At 49.3% G+C, this 16,323-nt stretch overlaps 6 protein-coding genes across 6 annotated transcripts; 4 read left to right on the plus strand and 2 right to left on the minus strand.

Annotated features, from left to right (window-relative positions):
* The first annotated feature begins 1,723 nt into the window (after positions 1–1,723).
* On the plus strand, positions 1,724–3,098 carry LOC4817634 (cathepsin E). Its single transcript, XM_001356993.4, has one exon. The coding sequence runs from the start codon at positions 1,743–1,745 to the stop codon at positions 2,988–2,990; it is 1,248 nt and encodes a 415-aa protein (XP_001357029.2). The 5' UTR covers positions 1,724–1,742; the 3' UTR covers positions 2,991–3,098.
* Positions 3,099–5,173: 2,075 nt separating this feature from the next.
* LOC4817635 (lysosomal aspartic protease) lies at positions 5,174–6,525 on the plus strand. Its single transcript, XM_001356994.4, has one exon. The coding sequence runs from the start codon at positions 5,251–5,253 to the stop codon at positions 6,454–6,456; it is 1,206 nt and encodes a 401-aa protein (XP_001357030.3). The 5' UTR covers positions 5,174–5,250; the 3' UTR covers positions 6,457–6,525.
* An 11-nt stretch (positions 6,526–6,536) lies between these two features.
* On the plus strand, positions 6,537–8,011 carry LOC4817637 (aspartic proteinase A1). The gene has a single exon (XM_001356996.4). It carries the CDS (start codon positions 6,636–6,638, stop codon positions 7,860–7,862), a length of 1,227 nt encoding a protein of 408 aa, XP_001357032.2. The 5' UTR covers positions 6,537–6,635; the 3' UTR covers positions 7,863–8,011.
* A 385-nt stretch (positions 8,012–8,396) lies between these two features.
* Positions 8,397–9,589, plus strand: LOC4817636 (aspartic proteinase A3). The gene has a single exon (XM_001356995.4). The coding sequence runs from the start codon at positions 8,419–8,421 to the stop codon at positions 9,580–9,582; it is 1,164 nt and encodes a 387-aa protein (XP_001357031.4). The 5' UTR covers positions 8,397–8,418; the 3' UTR covers positions 9,583–9,589.
* Positions 9,590–9,811: 222 nt separating this feature from the next.
* On the minus strand, positions 9,812–11,875 carry LOC4817638 (uncharacterized). Its single transcript, XM_001356997.4, has 4 exons — positions 11,803–11,875; positions 11,349–11,740; positions 10,996–11,215; positions 9,812–9,831 (listed from the first exon to the last, which is right to left on the minus strand). The coding sequence occupies exons 1-4, from the start codon at positions 11,873–11,875 to the stop codon at positions 9,812–9,814; spliced, it is 705 nt and encodes a 234-aa protein (XP_001357033.4).
* Positions 11,876–12,852: 977 nt separating this feature from the next.
* LOC6903204 (secretion-regulating guanine nucleotide exchange factor-like) lies at positions 12,853–14,782 on the minus strand. Its single transcript, XM_002132868.3, has 4 exons — positions 14,228–14,782; positions 13,876–14,127; positions 13,048–13,820; positions 12,853–12,987 (listed from the first exon to the last, which is right to left on the minus strand). The coding sequence occupies exons 1-4, from the start codon at positions 14,243–14,245 to the stop codon at positions 12,891–12,893; spliced, it is 1,140 nt and encodes a 379-aa protein (XP_002132904.3). The 5' UTR covers positions 14,246–14,782; the 3' UTR covers positions 12,853–12,890.
* Between the last annotated feature and the right edge of the window lie 1,541 nt (positions 14,783–16,323).

The following is a 16,323-nucleotide window of genomic DNA, read 5'->3' on the forward strand; positions in this document are numbered from 1 at the left end:
GGTACATCACCCTCATTTGGTATCTAAAATACTTTTTACACAGTAAATAAACTAAAACTGAGGTCATCCTTCAGTCGGAACCCCGTCTAATCACTCTTCCTGACTTTTTTCTAGCCATTTTCTGTAAACGTTGTCACAGCCAACGGCGGTTTTGGCTCTGAGGAAAGGTTAGGGAGGAGGTTGCTGGAGGATAAATTCGGAATGGGGTGCAACTTCAATTGGAATTGAAGTTTTTCTCAGCTTGCGGGCAGGCGCTGCTTCCTCTTCCCCTTCCGCACTCCTGGAGGAGCTTCACTGTACTGCAATTAGCAAATAAAACTTGGCATATTTTCGGTGCGGCTAAATGAGGCGTGGTCGGAGAGGCCAAGAAACTTTTGCAATCACTTTCGTTTGCATTCAGGAAAAAGGAATCGACTCGCCCCCCCTTTTGGCTTAGGTCACAAAAACTTGAAAGCCAACAAAAGGGTTTGGGAAGTTTTTTGTTTTGGCCAAGGAGTTGTATCGATGGAATGACTTTTTCATTGGTGGATGGGGGGATAAGGGGATGAGGGGGAAGCGTAATGGTGATTGTAATTCATTTGGAATAAAGTATTATTTATTGGCAAGATATTCGCCGGTGATTGGGGTGGCTTCACCCAAGCCAGGAGGTCCCATCCTGATCACCGAAGTGAGGAGAGGTAAGGAGATATTAGGAGTCCCCAATTGATGAAATCTCCAAAGTCATACTCCCCATCCCCACTCCCGATCAAAGATGGTATGGATGTTGCCATCTCTGAATTCTTGAAGGATGGTCTGTACAATCTAGACTTCAAGGACCGGACCCCCAGATTGCAAAGGGTCTGTGGCTGACACTCGAGAAGCTCGCCAATCCGCATAGAGGAGTTAATCAAGGAGATATTCCCCATTCCTTTCATTGAGGATCCTCTCGACCAGGATCAATAGGATGGCGCCGGACCAACCCCGAGCCTTTGCACCGTCAGCAGAGTACAACTTTGACAACGTTTTGTAAAGCTGTTAGACGTCAGAGCACTATGTTCTATATGCAAACTGAATGCTGAAACTTTTTTCTTTTAAACACAGTTTGTTTTATGAAAATATCTGTATTCGTTCAGAAGTTACTAATTGAGCAAGATGCAACAATTTGACCACAAGTAATTTACCGCCAAATTTTGAATTCAAATGTTTGCACACTGGCGCCACATACAAACAGTGTACGCTCTTGGTACTATTTGAGTGTTCCCAGAGAACAGTACGGTGCATTTCAGTTTCAATTAATGTCAATAGGGGTGCTTTGGTACCAGATTAAGGCGGTAGACGGCGCTACAACCAAAAATCGTATATTTAAAAATATAACGAATATTTAAATATTAACGAATTTATTGTATAATTTGATGGCTACGATGGATAGGAATAAACGTGACGGCTGACATTTTATAAATCAGTGACAAGAAATTAGAGATAGATGGAATTCGAAACGTTTTTGTGCTCAATTTGGCTTAAAAGTGTATCGGCAAAATAAAAAAAATCTAACTAAACATTCCAAAAACAACTTTTAATAAACAAGAAAAACTGTTCCATCGCTTGAACCATTTCCGGCCACCTGGCAGCCTCTTATCCTTCACCCGAATACCACCCCAAAGAGATAACACTGGAATTTTCGGCACTTCTCGACGTGGCTCTATAAATACGTGACCCCGCCAACGATTTAGGGCCAGAGCAGCAGCAGCAGCAGCCACAGAATAATGCAGCCGCTAAAGAAGGTCGGACTGGGAATAACCTTTCTGCTGTTGGCGCTGCTGGTGGCCAGCGCGGAGGCGAAAAGCTCTCGCCGAAAGATCCACCGGGTGGGTCTGCAAAGAGACACGGATCAGCGGAAGATCCTGCGGAATTTGGGACACCAAAATAAGATGATCAGAAGTAAGCCAAGGCTGGCAACGGCCCAGGCGGAGACCACAATGTTCACAGCGTCCTCGTCCTCGTCATCGAGTATACCCACAGAGACGCTCACGAATTCCTACAACACGGAGTACTACGGCCAGGTGACGATTGGCAGCCAGCAGTTTCAGGTGCTCTTCGACACGGCCTCGGCCAACCTTTGGGTTCCCTCTGTCAAGTGCACCCAGAAGGTGTGCCTGCAGCACAATCGCTACAACTCGAGTCGGTCCAAGACGTATGCGGCCAATGGCAGCGCCTTCCAGATCGAGTACGCCACCAGGGAGGAGGCAGTCATCTTGGAGGGATTTCTGTCCACGGACAGGCTGAAGATTGCCGGACTGACGGTCAAGAATCAGACCTTTGCCGAAATCACTTCGATGCCGGAGAGCGTCTTCAATCGGTCCAACTTTGATGGGATTTTCGGTCTGGGTTTCCGCAGCATCTCCATTGGAGATGTGAACCCACCTCTGCTGAATCTTTTTGAACAAGGACTCATCGAGGCGCCGCTGTTCTCGCTTATCCTCAACCGGAACGCCTCTGAGCCGAGCAATGGGGGCCAGCTGCTGCTCGGCGGCAGCGATCCCACGCTCTACAGCGGCTGCCTGACCTACGTGCCGCTCTCCCAAGTCGGATACTGGCAGATCACCGTCGGCAGCATCAGCCTGGACACTGACTCCGATCTCTGCTCCAACTGTGAGGCCATCATCGATGCTGGCACCTCGCTGATTGTCGTTCCGTCTGCCACGCTGGCGGCCATCAACCAAAGATTTGGCATCACGGCAGCCGACAAGAGGGATGGCGTCTATACCATCTCCTGCGACAAGGTGTCCTCCCTGCCGGCCCTGACCTTCAACATTGGACGCAGGGACTTCACCCTGCCAGCCTCCAGCTATATCCTCAATTACGATGGCACCTGCGTCTCCGGTTTCACCAGTCTGTCGGACGGAGGCAATGATCTGACCGGGCTCTGGGTGCTGGGGGATGTCTTCCTGGGCCCCCTCTACGTCGAGTTTGATATGGAATACAAACGCATTGCCATTGCCCCCAAATTGTAAATATCTATACATACATATATATAACATATCTTTATCTATAACCTATAGGAATGACATAATTAATAACCAACATATCTTTCAAATATATACATTATTCTGGTATTGTGATTATGCTTTGTTTTTGCAGATCAGATTCGTTTAGAAATTTATTAGAATTTTCCAAATTTAATTTCTATTCCTATATTTCCTATATTAACGTTATTACAACTAAATGATCTTCTTCATGGAGTGACAGGGTCCTAACAAGGACACGTTTTTGGGCACGGAAAGGACAGTCAAAGTGTTTTCTTTGTTGCAGTTTTTGCTTTAGGTTTTTGCTTTTGCCTTCAAAAGCACTCGCTGGCAAAGCTTAGAAGAGGAAAGGAGAAAGAGATACTCACACACACATACATATGTACATTTGCAAAAGACAAAAGTGGTCCTTGTTTAATTTCTTCATGGCTGCACTTAAATCTCTGTACGTGTCACTCTCTTACTCCAACTCGCTCTGACGCTCATTCTCAGTAAGAGAGGGACGAAGACGAGTAGCAGAAACAATTTCAACTGTCCATACATACATAAGCGCATGATGAAACATGCAAGGTGGTCGACTCGATCTACTTCGTGTCTTATTTTACGATAACACCCGAAAAGCGATGGCGTTGCGTGGCCGAAGCACCTTGCATAATTTCATCGCGAGCGAGCAAATAGAAAGAGCGACAAGAGGAGAGCATGAAATGAGAGAGCACTAAGCCGCCTACGCATCTCGCTTTCAGTTCAAGTTTTTTTTTCGTCCGGTTTCCGCGCGTTTTTCTTAGCTCCGCGTTCTTTGGCCGCAAAAGCAATAAAAAGTTTGTAAAAATCGGTAAATACTCGTATAGTCGAGCAATTTGTGTTATCCAAATCCAAATATCCAAAATCCGGGCTCTAAAGTGTTTTTTTTTGTAATCTAAGCAAATGGCGTGCCTGAGGGTTAATGTGTGGAAATGTGCAGTGCAGCAAGTGGCTTATATGTATGCACATATTAATGTATATCTAATACACCTATGTACATATGTATATACATATGTACATACATTTTTTTTAATGTCAAAAAGCTGCAAATTTTCATTCGATCTCGAGGTCTTGCCTTGCCCTTCGTTCGCCATGACATACGTGCCAAATGCACATCTATCGCTCACTCTTTCTAACACTGCAGGAGAACTAGGCCCAGACAAGAAGCAGATCAAAAAGGAAGAGTAAGAGAGAGCACGGCCAATAAGGTAAGAAACTCTCTCTTTTGTTATGCGTCTGCTCTTATGGGGAAATAGTTGCTGTAAAACGGGGAAAGGGGTGAAAATCATGCGAAAAACGGAAATTGCTACGAAAATCTCACCACAGAAATATGAGCGCGGGTCTTGTTCTCTTTTTTTTTGCCATAGGAACAATCAACGGTTTGGAAGTGAACATAAAAAAGGGAAAGAAAAATTAATGTAATAAAGATGATGAAAGACAATTTATTAATTTGTTTTTTCCCCATTAGGCAAATGGGGGAAAACAATGTACAATAGGACGATTTCCAAATGTAATTTTAGTATGGGCCTTGTTACACCTTGAACTAGAACTTAATTGGATGTACTTATCATAGAATAACAATTTAACATTATTACTAGATAATTCTGTATAATTCTGGAGCCACTTTCGAAGGAATCAAACGTGGTCCCTGATTCAAGCGGCATCTGCTGCAGTTTCCACATGTGGGACTCGGGTACCTCAACAATTTTTTGATTTTATGCTTTTCAAGCTCTCTCTCTTTCTCCATGACCTTGTTCGAACTCAAGGTCAATCTACCCTTCCGCAGGGAGTCGGCTTTTAATTGAAGATAAGATAAGAACATAAGTTTTCAGACCATATTTATCTCTGCAAATTGATTTGTTTACCATCTTTCTTATCTATGAAGCCCAGTCCGAAAAGTGCAATTGTTTTCTACAATTTTTCATTCAAAATCCCTCATTTAGATTCTTGGAAAGCCCGGTGTCTGCGTTTAATGGTTAATATATTTTTTGTTTATTTTTGGCACGTCTGCGATTCGTGTAAACGATCGCCATGGACAATCGATCACAGGAGATATCTTTTTCCAGTAAATTTTATCTATCGGTGATCCATTGCGGCCGGCTTTGCCCTTGTCATGGGGTCGAGCCAATAAAAGGCCGTTCCCTGGGGGTGTCTTCAGCAGTCCGGCCCCAGACACTAAAAGGGCAACATCGAAAAAGAGTTTAACGAGAATCTAAAAAGGAATAAAATGTTCAAGTTGTTTGTGCTACTGTGTGTCCTGGCGCTGGCCAGTGCCGAGCTGCAGAGGATCAAGATCCACAAGAGCGAGCACAAGAGGAGTCGCCACCATGTGAGGCAGGAGGTGCGCTCGCTGAGGCACAAGTACCAGCAGCTCATCGAGAACTACGTGGTGTACGACTACGGACAGCCGGACTACGGAAATGACTATCCGTCGAACAGCGAGCCAGACTACACCACCGAGGAGCTGGGCAACTCGATGAACATGTACTACTACGGACAGATCAGCATCGGAACTCCGCCGCAGTACTTCAACGTGGTGTTCGACACCGGCTCCTCCAACCTGTGGATACCCTCGGCCCAGTGCCTGTCCACGGACGTGGCCTGCCAGCAGCACAACCAGTACAACGCCAGTGCCTCGTCCACGTATGTGGCCAACAGCCAGAACTTCTCGATCCAGTACGGAACGGGAAGCGTGACCGGATACCTGGCCATGGACACTGTGACCATCAACGGACTGGCCATTGCCAATCAGACCTTCGGCGAGGCGGTGTCGCAGCCGGGGAGCAGCTTCACGGACGTCGCCTTCGATGGGATCCTGGGAATGGGATACCAGACGATAGCCGTGGACTCCGTGGTGCCGCCGTTCTACAACCTGTACGAGCAGGGGCTCATCGATGAGCCGACCTTCGGCTTCTATCTGGCAAGGAACGGCTCCTCCGAGGAGGGAGGCCAGCTGCTGCTCGGCGGCGTCGATGAGACGCTTATGGCCGGCGATCTCACCTACGTGCCCGTGTCCCAGGAAGGATACTGGCAGTTCAGCGTGAACAACATCTCCTGGAACGGCACGGTGCTGTGCGACGGCTGCCAGGCCATTGCCGACACGGGTACCTCCCTGCTGGCCTGTCCCCAGGCGGTCTATACCCAGATTAATCAGCTCATTGGGGCCGTCCTCATCGAAGGCAGCAACTACATTCCCTGCGCCACCTTGGACTCCCTTCCCGTGCTGAGCTTCAACATTGGGGGCACCACCTTCGACCTGCCTGCCTCTGCGTACATCAGCGTGTTCCACGACGAAGGCTATACGTCCTGCATGTCCACCTTCACCGAAATCGGCACCGATTTCTGGGTCCTGGGCGATGTCTTCCTCGGCCAGTACTACACGCAGTTCGATTTTGGCCAGAATCGCGTGGGTTTCGCTCCTTTGAGCAACTAAGTTTTGTTCTTCTTCGAGAAATATGCAATAATAAATGTGGAATGCCCTTCCCCGCACCCCCGAAATACATTTCTTGACGCTATCACGTGTGAAATTCTTGGCCCAACGGTGCACGGCCAGAGCGGCTATAAATACGTGACCGAAGGGCGGTCACACATTGAGTCGAGAGCCGCACCGCGATGGAGGTGAAGTGGAACTGCTGTAAACTGATGCTAATACTGGCCCTCTGCTCATCCGCAGTGGAGTGTCGGAGGCGCCTGAAGGTGGGCAGACGCCGGAATCCCCAGGCGAGTCATCTCAATGTGCAGAACGAGCTCAAGTCCCTGTCGATGAAACACAAACTGAATGCCACCACAACAGCACCAGAGACAGAAACAGCACCAGAGACAACTAAGGACCATGGCTCGAGTGGGACTAGATTGGGGAATGCCTTCAACACGGAGTACTATCTGCCAGTGACGATTGGCACTCCGCCGCAGGAGTTCATCCTGCTGATCGATACGGGCTCGTCGAATCTCTGGGTGCCCTCCAGCAAGTGTCCGGCCACGGTCAAGTCCTGCGTGAGCCACAACCAGTACGACTCCAAGTCCTCGAGCTCGTATGTGGCCAATGGCACGGCCTTCACGATCGAATACGCCTCGAAGTCGGAGGGAGGAGTGGCGCTCTCGGGCATCCTGTCGCAGGACACGGTCACCATAGCGGAGCTGGCCATTCAGAGGCAGGTCTTTGCCGAGATCACCGACGAGCCAGAGGCCACGTTTCTCTCCTCCCCCTTCGACGGGATGTTCGGTCTGGGCTACGCGAGTATCTCGATCGGCGGGGTCACTCCGCCGTTCTACAACCTGGTGGCCCAAGGGCTGATCAAGCACCCGGTCTTCTCCATTTATCTGAACAGGAACGGCACCAATGCCACAGACGGCGGTGAGCTCGTTCTCGGCGGCATTGATGCGACACTCTTCAGCGGCTGCCTCACCTACGTCCCCGTCTCCCAGCAGGGATACTGGCAGTTCGTGATGACCAGTGCGGTGCTGGGCGGGAAGACCTTTTGCACCCACTGCCAGGCCATACTCGATGTGGGCACTTCCCTGCTGGTGGCTCCAACAGCCGCGATCAAAAAGATCAACCAGTTGTTGGCTGTGCTCAATCCGAAGGACTCGAGCGGCGTGTTCCTGGTCAACTGCTCGACGATAGCCAGCCTGCCGACGATGGTTTTCACCATTGCCCGAAAGGAGTTCCCCCTGCAGCCATCCGACTATATCCTACAGTACGGCGAGACGTGTGTCTCGAGCTTCACCAGCCTCGCGGGCAGTGACCTGTGGATACTCGGCGAGGTCTTTATGGGCGCCTACTACACGGTCTATGACATGGGCTACAATCAAATTGGACTGGCCACGGCTATGCATTGAATGGGAATTGAATTGATGCCAAATGAATCTTAGGCTATCCAAGTGCTTGCGCATTGTATAGGAAATTTGAGTTGGGAGATGTCTAAATGTACTCAAATATATTCATAAATAGTGTCCAATATAATAATCAATATAATAGAATACAAATATAATAATAAATAATGTTTACAATAAACTAAAAAGCTTTACGGGTCCGATAATGAAATATAGAGCATATTAAAGTCTAAGCAAAGTCCTGAAATGCTCTAAAGACTGTACCTTTATTTCTTATAAAGGCTGGCTCACTCGCTGCTCTCGTTCGGCTCACTCGCTCCGCTTCGGTCGCGTCCAATTGCTTCTCTCGCACTAAGCGCAACTATGAGTACAGCACCACCCCATAGAAACTAAATTACTTGATAAATCACATAATGAGAACCAAATTATTTGTGTTTTCGGCACATGGCACGGCCTTACGTGCGAATGTTATGCCACCAAATCCAGCTTTTGGCCCGATAAAGCCCTATTCGAAGACTATAAGTACTGCAGCGCGGACTGTAGGTTGAGCAGAGTTTTGAATATGAATCAACGTGTGGTTATCCTGCTGCTCTGCGCGTTCCTCTGTGCCAGTGAGGCGTTTCACAGAATTGCGATGCAGCGACACAGGCACCGCAAGCTGCCACATGGCCGACACCTGTGGGCCAGTCGGAAGCACATGCGCCGCAAGTTCGGAATGCCAGCAGTAACGACTCAGAGCACCGCCAACACGAGCACCACCAGTGCACCCTCAGAGGCCATCGAACCGCTCTTTAATGCGTTTCAAACCCAGTTCTACGGACCTCTGTTTGTGTCCGATCAGGCGTTCACCGTGCAGTTCGACACGGGTTCGTCGGATCTATGGATTCCCAACTCCAACTGCAGCACCTGCATCAAGGAGTGCGGCAACGCCGTGTTCCAGATGGCCAAATCGAAGTCCTTCAAGGCCAACGGCACCTCCTTCAGCATCACCTACGGAGTCGGAAAGGTGAGCGGCGTGACAGCCTCGGAAACGGTGTCCATTGGGCAGATCTCAATCAAGGACCAGGGCTTCGGGCTGGTCAGCCAAACGGACACGTGCAGCAGCTTCGATGGGGTCCTGGGCATGGCGTATCCCGGGGCTTCCGTGACAGGTGCCAGGCCTCCATTCTATCAGATGATCGATCAGAAACTAGTCGATAGCTCGATATTCTCGTTCCACCTGAAGAGCGGCGACGGGGGATCGCTGATCTTAGGCGGCTCCAACTCGAGCCTGTACCACGGCTCGTTGACCCACGTGAACGTAACCCAACAGAAAATGTGGCAGTTCACGATGGACTACATTGGTTTCCCCTCGAAGAAGTGTCGTCGCTGCAACAGTTGCAAGGCCATCATGGACTCGGGCACCTCTCTGATAGTGGGACCCACCGAGGACATCACGCAGCTGAACACCAAAATCAGGGCCACCTACAATGCCACCAACGGCATCTGGCAGGTGCCCTGTGGGCGAATCAGCTATCTGCCGGTCCTGGAGCTCGGCATCGCCGGCAAGAAGTTCCAGGTGCGGCCACAGGAGTATGTGATCGCCTACGAGGGGGATGTCTGCATCACGGGCTTCATGGACTTGGCGGGGCTCAATTTCTGGATCATCGGAGATGTCTTCTTCAGGGAACACTATGTGTCGTTCGATGTGGAGCTGAATAGGATTGGCATTGCCAAGGCCAAGTAGAAAAGAATGCAAATTTCTGTTAGATTTCTAGAAAATAAAGTTGGAATTTTGTGGTGGATATATCGTGTATATAGGGGCACTATTTAGGCTACTTTTGGTACATTTTGGAAGGTGTTCTATCAAAGACCATAATTTACCCCATATCTATACAATATAGTCTTTGGTTGTGTTCAGAGATCTTCAAACTGTGTTCCTTCTTTCACTCATTCCTCGTTTATGATGGATATTCTTAGCCAATTTTGGACATCTCTGGAATTATATATCATTTGTTTAGAGAATCTTTGGGCAGTCTTTAATTTTGGATTTAAATATTACATTTAATTTCAGTTTCTTTACACTTTTATTTCTTTTTTAAAGGCCTTACACTTTTTTGTATTTAACATTTTATTTAGAATGGTTGCTTCTCTTTGTTTTTTAAATGTTTTGTATACAGTATATATGGAGTGTATGTATGGAAGGATGTTATGTTATAGTATATATGGAGAAAATCGGTATCTGGTGCAGAATATTCATAGAAAATTCAAGCACTTACAAATGCAGAATGTACTGGTTTTTTAAAATTTGTTTTCTATTGAGAATTTCGTCAAGGTCTGAACTCTTTGCTGGAAGTTCTACGATTTATATGTATATATTTTGTAAGAAAAAAAAAATTGATTTCCCGCTCTGGGAATGCTGAGGCTTTTCTTTAAGAAGAGAGAATGTGTCTCTCGTTTTGGGGACCACTTTAAATTCGAGTCTCCGTACAAATTAGAGTATACATTTTCATAAAATTATATATAAAATCTGTGCCGTAGAAATATTCTTTTTGTTTTTGTGGATGCCTTTCCTGTGCCTATCTGCGACCGCCGGAATGTGGAGGTCCGGAATGTGGTCCCTTGCCATTGGACCCGTAGATGCCGCGTATTGTACGGTGCTGTTGCTGGTGCTGATGCTGCTGGTGGTGGCGAATCTGCTGCAGTTGTAGCTGACGCAAGGTCACCTGCTGCTGCAGCTCGAAATTGGCGTACATCATGGCAGTGGCGGCGACACCAGGATTGGCCACCGAGTGCTGTTGCTGCTGCTGTTGCTGCTGCTGCTGCTGCTGCTGCTGCTGGAGAGCTGCCTGCTGCTGTTGCTGCTGTTGGAGAGCCGCCTGCTGCTGCTTGAGAGCCGCCTGCTGCTGCAGGAGAGCCGCCTGCTGCTGCTGCTGCTTCAAAGCCGCCTGCTGCTGCTGCTTCAGAGCCGCCTGCTGCTGCTGCTTGAGAGCCGCCTGTTGCTGCTGGAGAGCCGCCTGCTGCTGCTGCTGCTGGTGGTGGAGGTGCTGCTGTTGCTGCTGCTGCTGGTGTTGCTGCTGCTGCTGCTGTCTATTGGCCTGATTGAAATTCATGCCCGTAAGCTGCTGGTAAAGCTGCCCGATGGCCATTTCCGTGGCACTGGGCAGATGGCCATGGGCGTGCAGGCAAATGTCTATGCCAGCCCCAGCTCCAGCCAGAGCTGCTGCCTCGGCTATGACCCTGGCCACTGTCGCTGGCGAAGGATGACGCGGATGCTGCTGCTGCTGTGGAGGCATCGCTGCAGGTCCTGGCTGATTCGCGGCCTTGTGCTGCGGCTGCTGGGACATTGCCATGCCGCCCATTCCGGATGAAGAGGGTCCCTGAAATACCGACAGAGTTGTGGTTTTCCTTAGAACAGCTAAGAAGGAGGGCATATTGGGCATATTCTAGCCAACAAATCATCATGTTCCTGGCCTGCTTTCAAGATACATCCACTCAAAGAGCACCACTTACCCCCGAGTAGCTTTGGCCGGGTACTCCGGCCGATCCAGCCGCAATCTGACTGGAGCTTTGGTCGAAGCCCGGCGGCGGTTTTTTGTTCTTGTCCTCCTCCAAGCCCATGTAGTTGGCGCCAAACAGCGAATAATTCTCGGCCGCCTTGAAGTACTGGGCGGTGCCGTTCTCCGGATCCTTGCTGTTATCGCCGTAGAGAGAGCGCTCCACTTCGCGTATAAAGTCCGAGGCGGTCTCGCTCACCGCTAGAGCCTCCGCCAGGGCCTCGGCAGTCATCGGAGCATCCTCCTCCACGTGGGGCAGGGGCTTCTCGGGCGGCTCCCAGACCCCAGGGGTAGTATCATCGCTGGTTGGCTGCCAGATGCGCTTGGCCACCTGGCTCGAAATTTTGCCTAAAGCGCGAGACAAACGCGTGGATTATATTCAGGTTGGAGGAGGATTCATTGATACACACCCTCAGAGGCAGCAATCGCATCGTCCTCATCGTCATCGTCCAAATTCTTTGAGTTGAAGCTATTCTCTGACATCTTTTTTGAGCGAGAAAGAAATGAAAATGTTTATTGGAAAGAAACACCGCTGAACGAGAACATTCACTGCTTCGAGCGAAATGGAAGTAATCAGATTCAAGTCGTCTGTTCGTTTGTTTATGGCGATCGGTTGCACATAAACAACTGATTTGTGGGAAAAAGCCACATGCGGAGTGGTCTACTAATACACACTGAAGTTTCGTGGAATTACTGCCCGACACAGACGCCGAACACGACAGTGCTGCCCAGTCAGAGGTCGTAGAGGCTTGAGTGCTGTGTGTGCGTGTGTGTATCAGTGGATGAACTATTGGCAGCACTGGTTAATCTGTATGTGTATTGGTGAACGAAAAATGACGGCATACACATGCCCACAGAAGTCTTAAACTGAGACTTCTGCGGATCGAAGAAATATCAATCCAATCCATTGCATTTTGCGCAGAAGAAGCGATGTCTCATTTTGGGCGACTTTTTCAGTGCTGCCCATTATTTAAAGGAGTTAGTTCTCTGCTCAGAGGCATCTATCATGTAACACGAGTGTGTAGAGGCCGGTGCCGCAAATATTTGGCATATTTCATTGCACTTTGATGATTCTACATCGCCATTTGCACTTGCTGGCTTCAAAAACCATATGCGCCCTCAAATTCATCCACTAATTGCCTGGCAAGCCGCACATTTCGAATAAAATATATAAAAATCTACCATTTACCATATTTACCTTCTTTTTTCTGTAGAAAAGCTTAAGTTTTTGAAATACAAAGCACTTTATTTTCACTGTAAAAATGGCAAATAGTATTTGCAACGAAAATTCCGCGGAGTTCAAGTAAAGCTGCTGGAGGTTGAAAAACTTCATTGTTACTATCGATGCATCGATGTTTCTTCAACTATCGATGGAAGAAAGAGCGCCAACTGCTTGGGTTTGATTATTCGTACAATTTTGCTCATGATCCGACATCAAATTCGTCAATTTCGATATTCCGTTTAGTAATTTAAAGCAATTTTAACATTTATTATAAAATTAATTAACAGACGACTCGGAAATGGCGTAACAGAAGCCCGAGCCAGCTCCGGCCAACTTCACGCGTCCCGGGATTTCCACGAGTGTAGGGCTGTATCTGGAAATTGATCGAAAATCGAATTTAAAGCCAAACCACTGGCAGAAGGGAGATGCTTACACATTCTCCGTACTGTTGTTGCCACAATTTCCGTGCTCGTTCCAGCCCCAGGTGTAGATCTCGCCGGCTGTGGTCCGCAGCAGGCCGTGCTCTGCCCCCATGTGCACGCGAGCAGGCGTCTGGCCGTCGGGCAATCGGAGACTGAGTGGCTGGGGCACCGCCTGCTGCGCGCTGATCGAGCCTGTGCCCAGCTGTCCGTAGCAGTTGCGGCCCCACATGAGGATCTCGTTGTTGCGGAGCAGCGCCGCATTGTGGGTCCAGCCGACGGCCAGCTGCCGCACGTCCTCCTCGAAGAGGAAGGCGTTGGACTGGCCGAACTTGTTGTCGCCGAGAGATAGAATCCGCTTGGTGCTGCCGCCCTCCTGGGACAGGTCCACGCACTTGAGCAGCATGTGGTGCTGGCCGCTGGAGAGGGCCACGATGCGCAGCTCGTTCGGATTGTGCACCTGGATCTTCATCGTGTTGCAGCGGTGCAGTGTGGTGGCCGTGATGTCCAGCTCGATGGGCGGGGGGTCCATGACGCGCAGCCGCCCGAACACGTAGATCTTGTGGTCCTGCGTGAGCACTGCGCAGTGGCGCAGCCCGAAGCTGATGGCCAGGGCGGGCTCCTCCTTGGGCAGCCGCACGGGCAGGGGCCGACGGACGGCCATGAACCCGCGCTGGCAGATCCCCAGCTGCTGGAAGGCGTTGGAGCCCCACACGAAGAGTCGCTTGGTCAGGGTTATGCCCCCAGAGATGTCCCAGCCGCAGCTGACGGTTTCAATGGGTACTTCCTGAAAGAATCGAGAGGTGAAAGTGGCCTTTGATGGATGGCATCCTTCGTATTACCTCAAAGTACTCTGAGGGAATCATCTGGAACTCGTTGTGGCACTCCTCCGTCGAGTCCAGGCCCAGTTGTCCGCGATTGTTCCAGCCGCAGGCGTGCACCCTTCCGCTCGTATCCAAGACGAGTACGTGCCCCCCGCCGCCGCGTATGCAGCGCACCAGCTGGGGGGCGAAGGAGTGTCTGGTCAGGCGCTGCGGCGTCATGCACAGCTCCGATTCAAAGCCAAGGCCGAGCTGGCCGTGAGAGTTGGCACCCTGCACGATACAGCACGAAAAACGATAGAGGATATCACTCATTAATTTGCATTTCAAATCGCGAATCGCAGTAGACGATGTCTCTTTCGGGGGGCCTTACCCAGGCGAAGACCTCCATTGCGGTGGCCACCAGTTGCACGCCTCGCGCTGCACTTCCGGTTGCTGTTTCGCGCTCTGTCGTTGCCGCTGATTTAATACGCCGCAGTCACGCCAACAACAACAATGCTGTTCCTCCGTCGATGGCTGCTCTGAGGGGCTCCACTGCTGCTGCAGTTGTGCTGCTTTCTGGCCTCCACTGGGAGCTGCTTGCCGTCCGGACGCGTGCCTCTGCCTGTGGCTGCTCATGTAAAAGTGAAATAACTCTGATATTGTCGGGGGTTTTTATAATATTCTCCACTTTCGGCGTGTTCTGTGTTCTGTGCACACCGCAAAATGTAAACAAATGCCACAGTGCTGCCAGACCGTTGCAGTCAGCTGTTCTACCCGACAACAGGTCTGCTCTGCCGGCACATCTGTCCGCTTAACAGAGATGTTAGCAGCCTCTGTTATCTGTGGATTCTGTACGGTTTCCCGCCAAGGTTAACATTTGAATTGGGAGTGGGTTCTCCCTTTTGCCCAAGGTATAATTTAATCAAAAAACAGCTAACAACTCGCTGGCTAAGGGTAATGTCTCTTTTGGGATAAATGGAGGGAACAAGCGATTATGTAATCCCATGGTTACGCCACGAAATCACGGGAATTGCATGTAAATATATGGTAATTAAGCGCCATTAAAGTTCAGGGCGAAGGTTAAAGTGCATGCGGTATTAATTAATTTTTAATTGTCAACCCAGCGACACTAGTTAGCCACAAAGTGGGCTTGGCCTGGCCCAAAAGCGAGTGCAACGAAACCCGCATCCCCTACAGTGGAGAACCCATAGAAACCCGCCGCAGGAGAGCTCTCCTTACGAGAATACTCCTTCCAGATTCTGCCGTTTGTAGGGGAACTGGCTTTTAATTACAAGTGCCATGAAATCTCGGCGGGCCATAGAGGAAACCAAAAGCGCAACTTTGCTAACAGCAGGACATTAGAAGGGTCCATGTTCGGCTAGCATGCAATGCAGAGCCCCCTTGTGCCTTCAAAGGAGAGCCCCTCGCACACGTGAAGAATGCACTGTGGGTCCGTCCGCATTTGCAATGCAAAACAGTCGCCAGGCACACACCTACTCGCACCTACCCAGGGGGGGCCGTTCCTAAACGCCTCAAATGGAAACCGATGATTTTCGCTTGATACCACACCCGTGGCAGAAAGAGACGGCCATGCCACGGAAGACGGCAGCTCCACATGCAATCGGAGGCAGTCGGAGGCGACTCCTTTCCGAATGGAAGTCCAGCATTCAATTAAATTCAAAGCGAATCAACATGTCCCCGCGTACATGGCAATCAAATTTGAATAGAGCAATAAATGAGGTGGAAAGTCCCGCAGGGGAGTCAAGGATTTCCTTACCAACGCGTCTTGCAGGGTATTTCGTAGTCGCTTCCCTTTGTTTCGCTGAAGGAACGCTTTTTACTGGACTTTCAGTATGGATTGTTGTGCCCTGTCCTTAGCGCGAATATGATGAAGGGTTATTGTAGCCTGTGTTTTTCCTGTGGTCACCTTGTAGAAGAATGACTGAAGAACCCGTGAAGCCGAGCGTGGAAATTCGAATGAGAAGTGGACTGCTGAAGATATGTTTTTAAATTATGCAACGGACTCGAAATATAAGCAACTTACATTATAGAAAAAAGATCCAAGTGTAGTTAAAGCCAACAATAGATATTTCAACATAGCATATGCCTGAATTAATAGTTTTTGAATTTTTACATTTGGCGCCAATGTGTGATCTGTTAATAGACAGAATCCTGTTAATGGAACCTATCGATATGTTAATTGCAGTTCAGTGTTGTCAAACAGCAGCAGTAGGCGCGAAAATGTAGAAATTTTGAATAATGGATTCTTTTCGCATGTTTAGGATTTCAGGAATAAGTGTCTTCCAAAAGACTTTTTTCTATTCTGCCACTTGCCACTGCATTTGTGGGTGCATGTGAGTGGATGTGCGGATCTGTGTGGGTTTCTGCTCCCAGGAGTGTAATTTAGGTGAGGGCCCCCGGACACGTGACTCCATTTTCTGTATGTTTTCGGCTTCTTTACGACCTTTTGTCTGTTGGTTGTCACAT

This window comes from Drosophila pseudoobscura, chromosome 4 (genome assembly GCF_009870125.1).
Source record: "Drosophila pseudoobscura strain MV-25-SWS-2005 chromosome 4, UCI_Dpse_MV25, whole genome shotgun sequence".
Taxonomy (NCBI): domain Eukaryota; kingdom Metazoa; phylum Arthropoda; class Insecta; order Diptera; family Drosophilidae; genus Drosophila; species Drosophila pseudoobscura.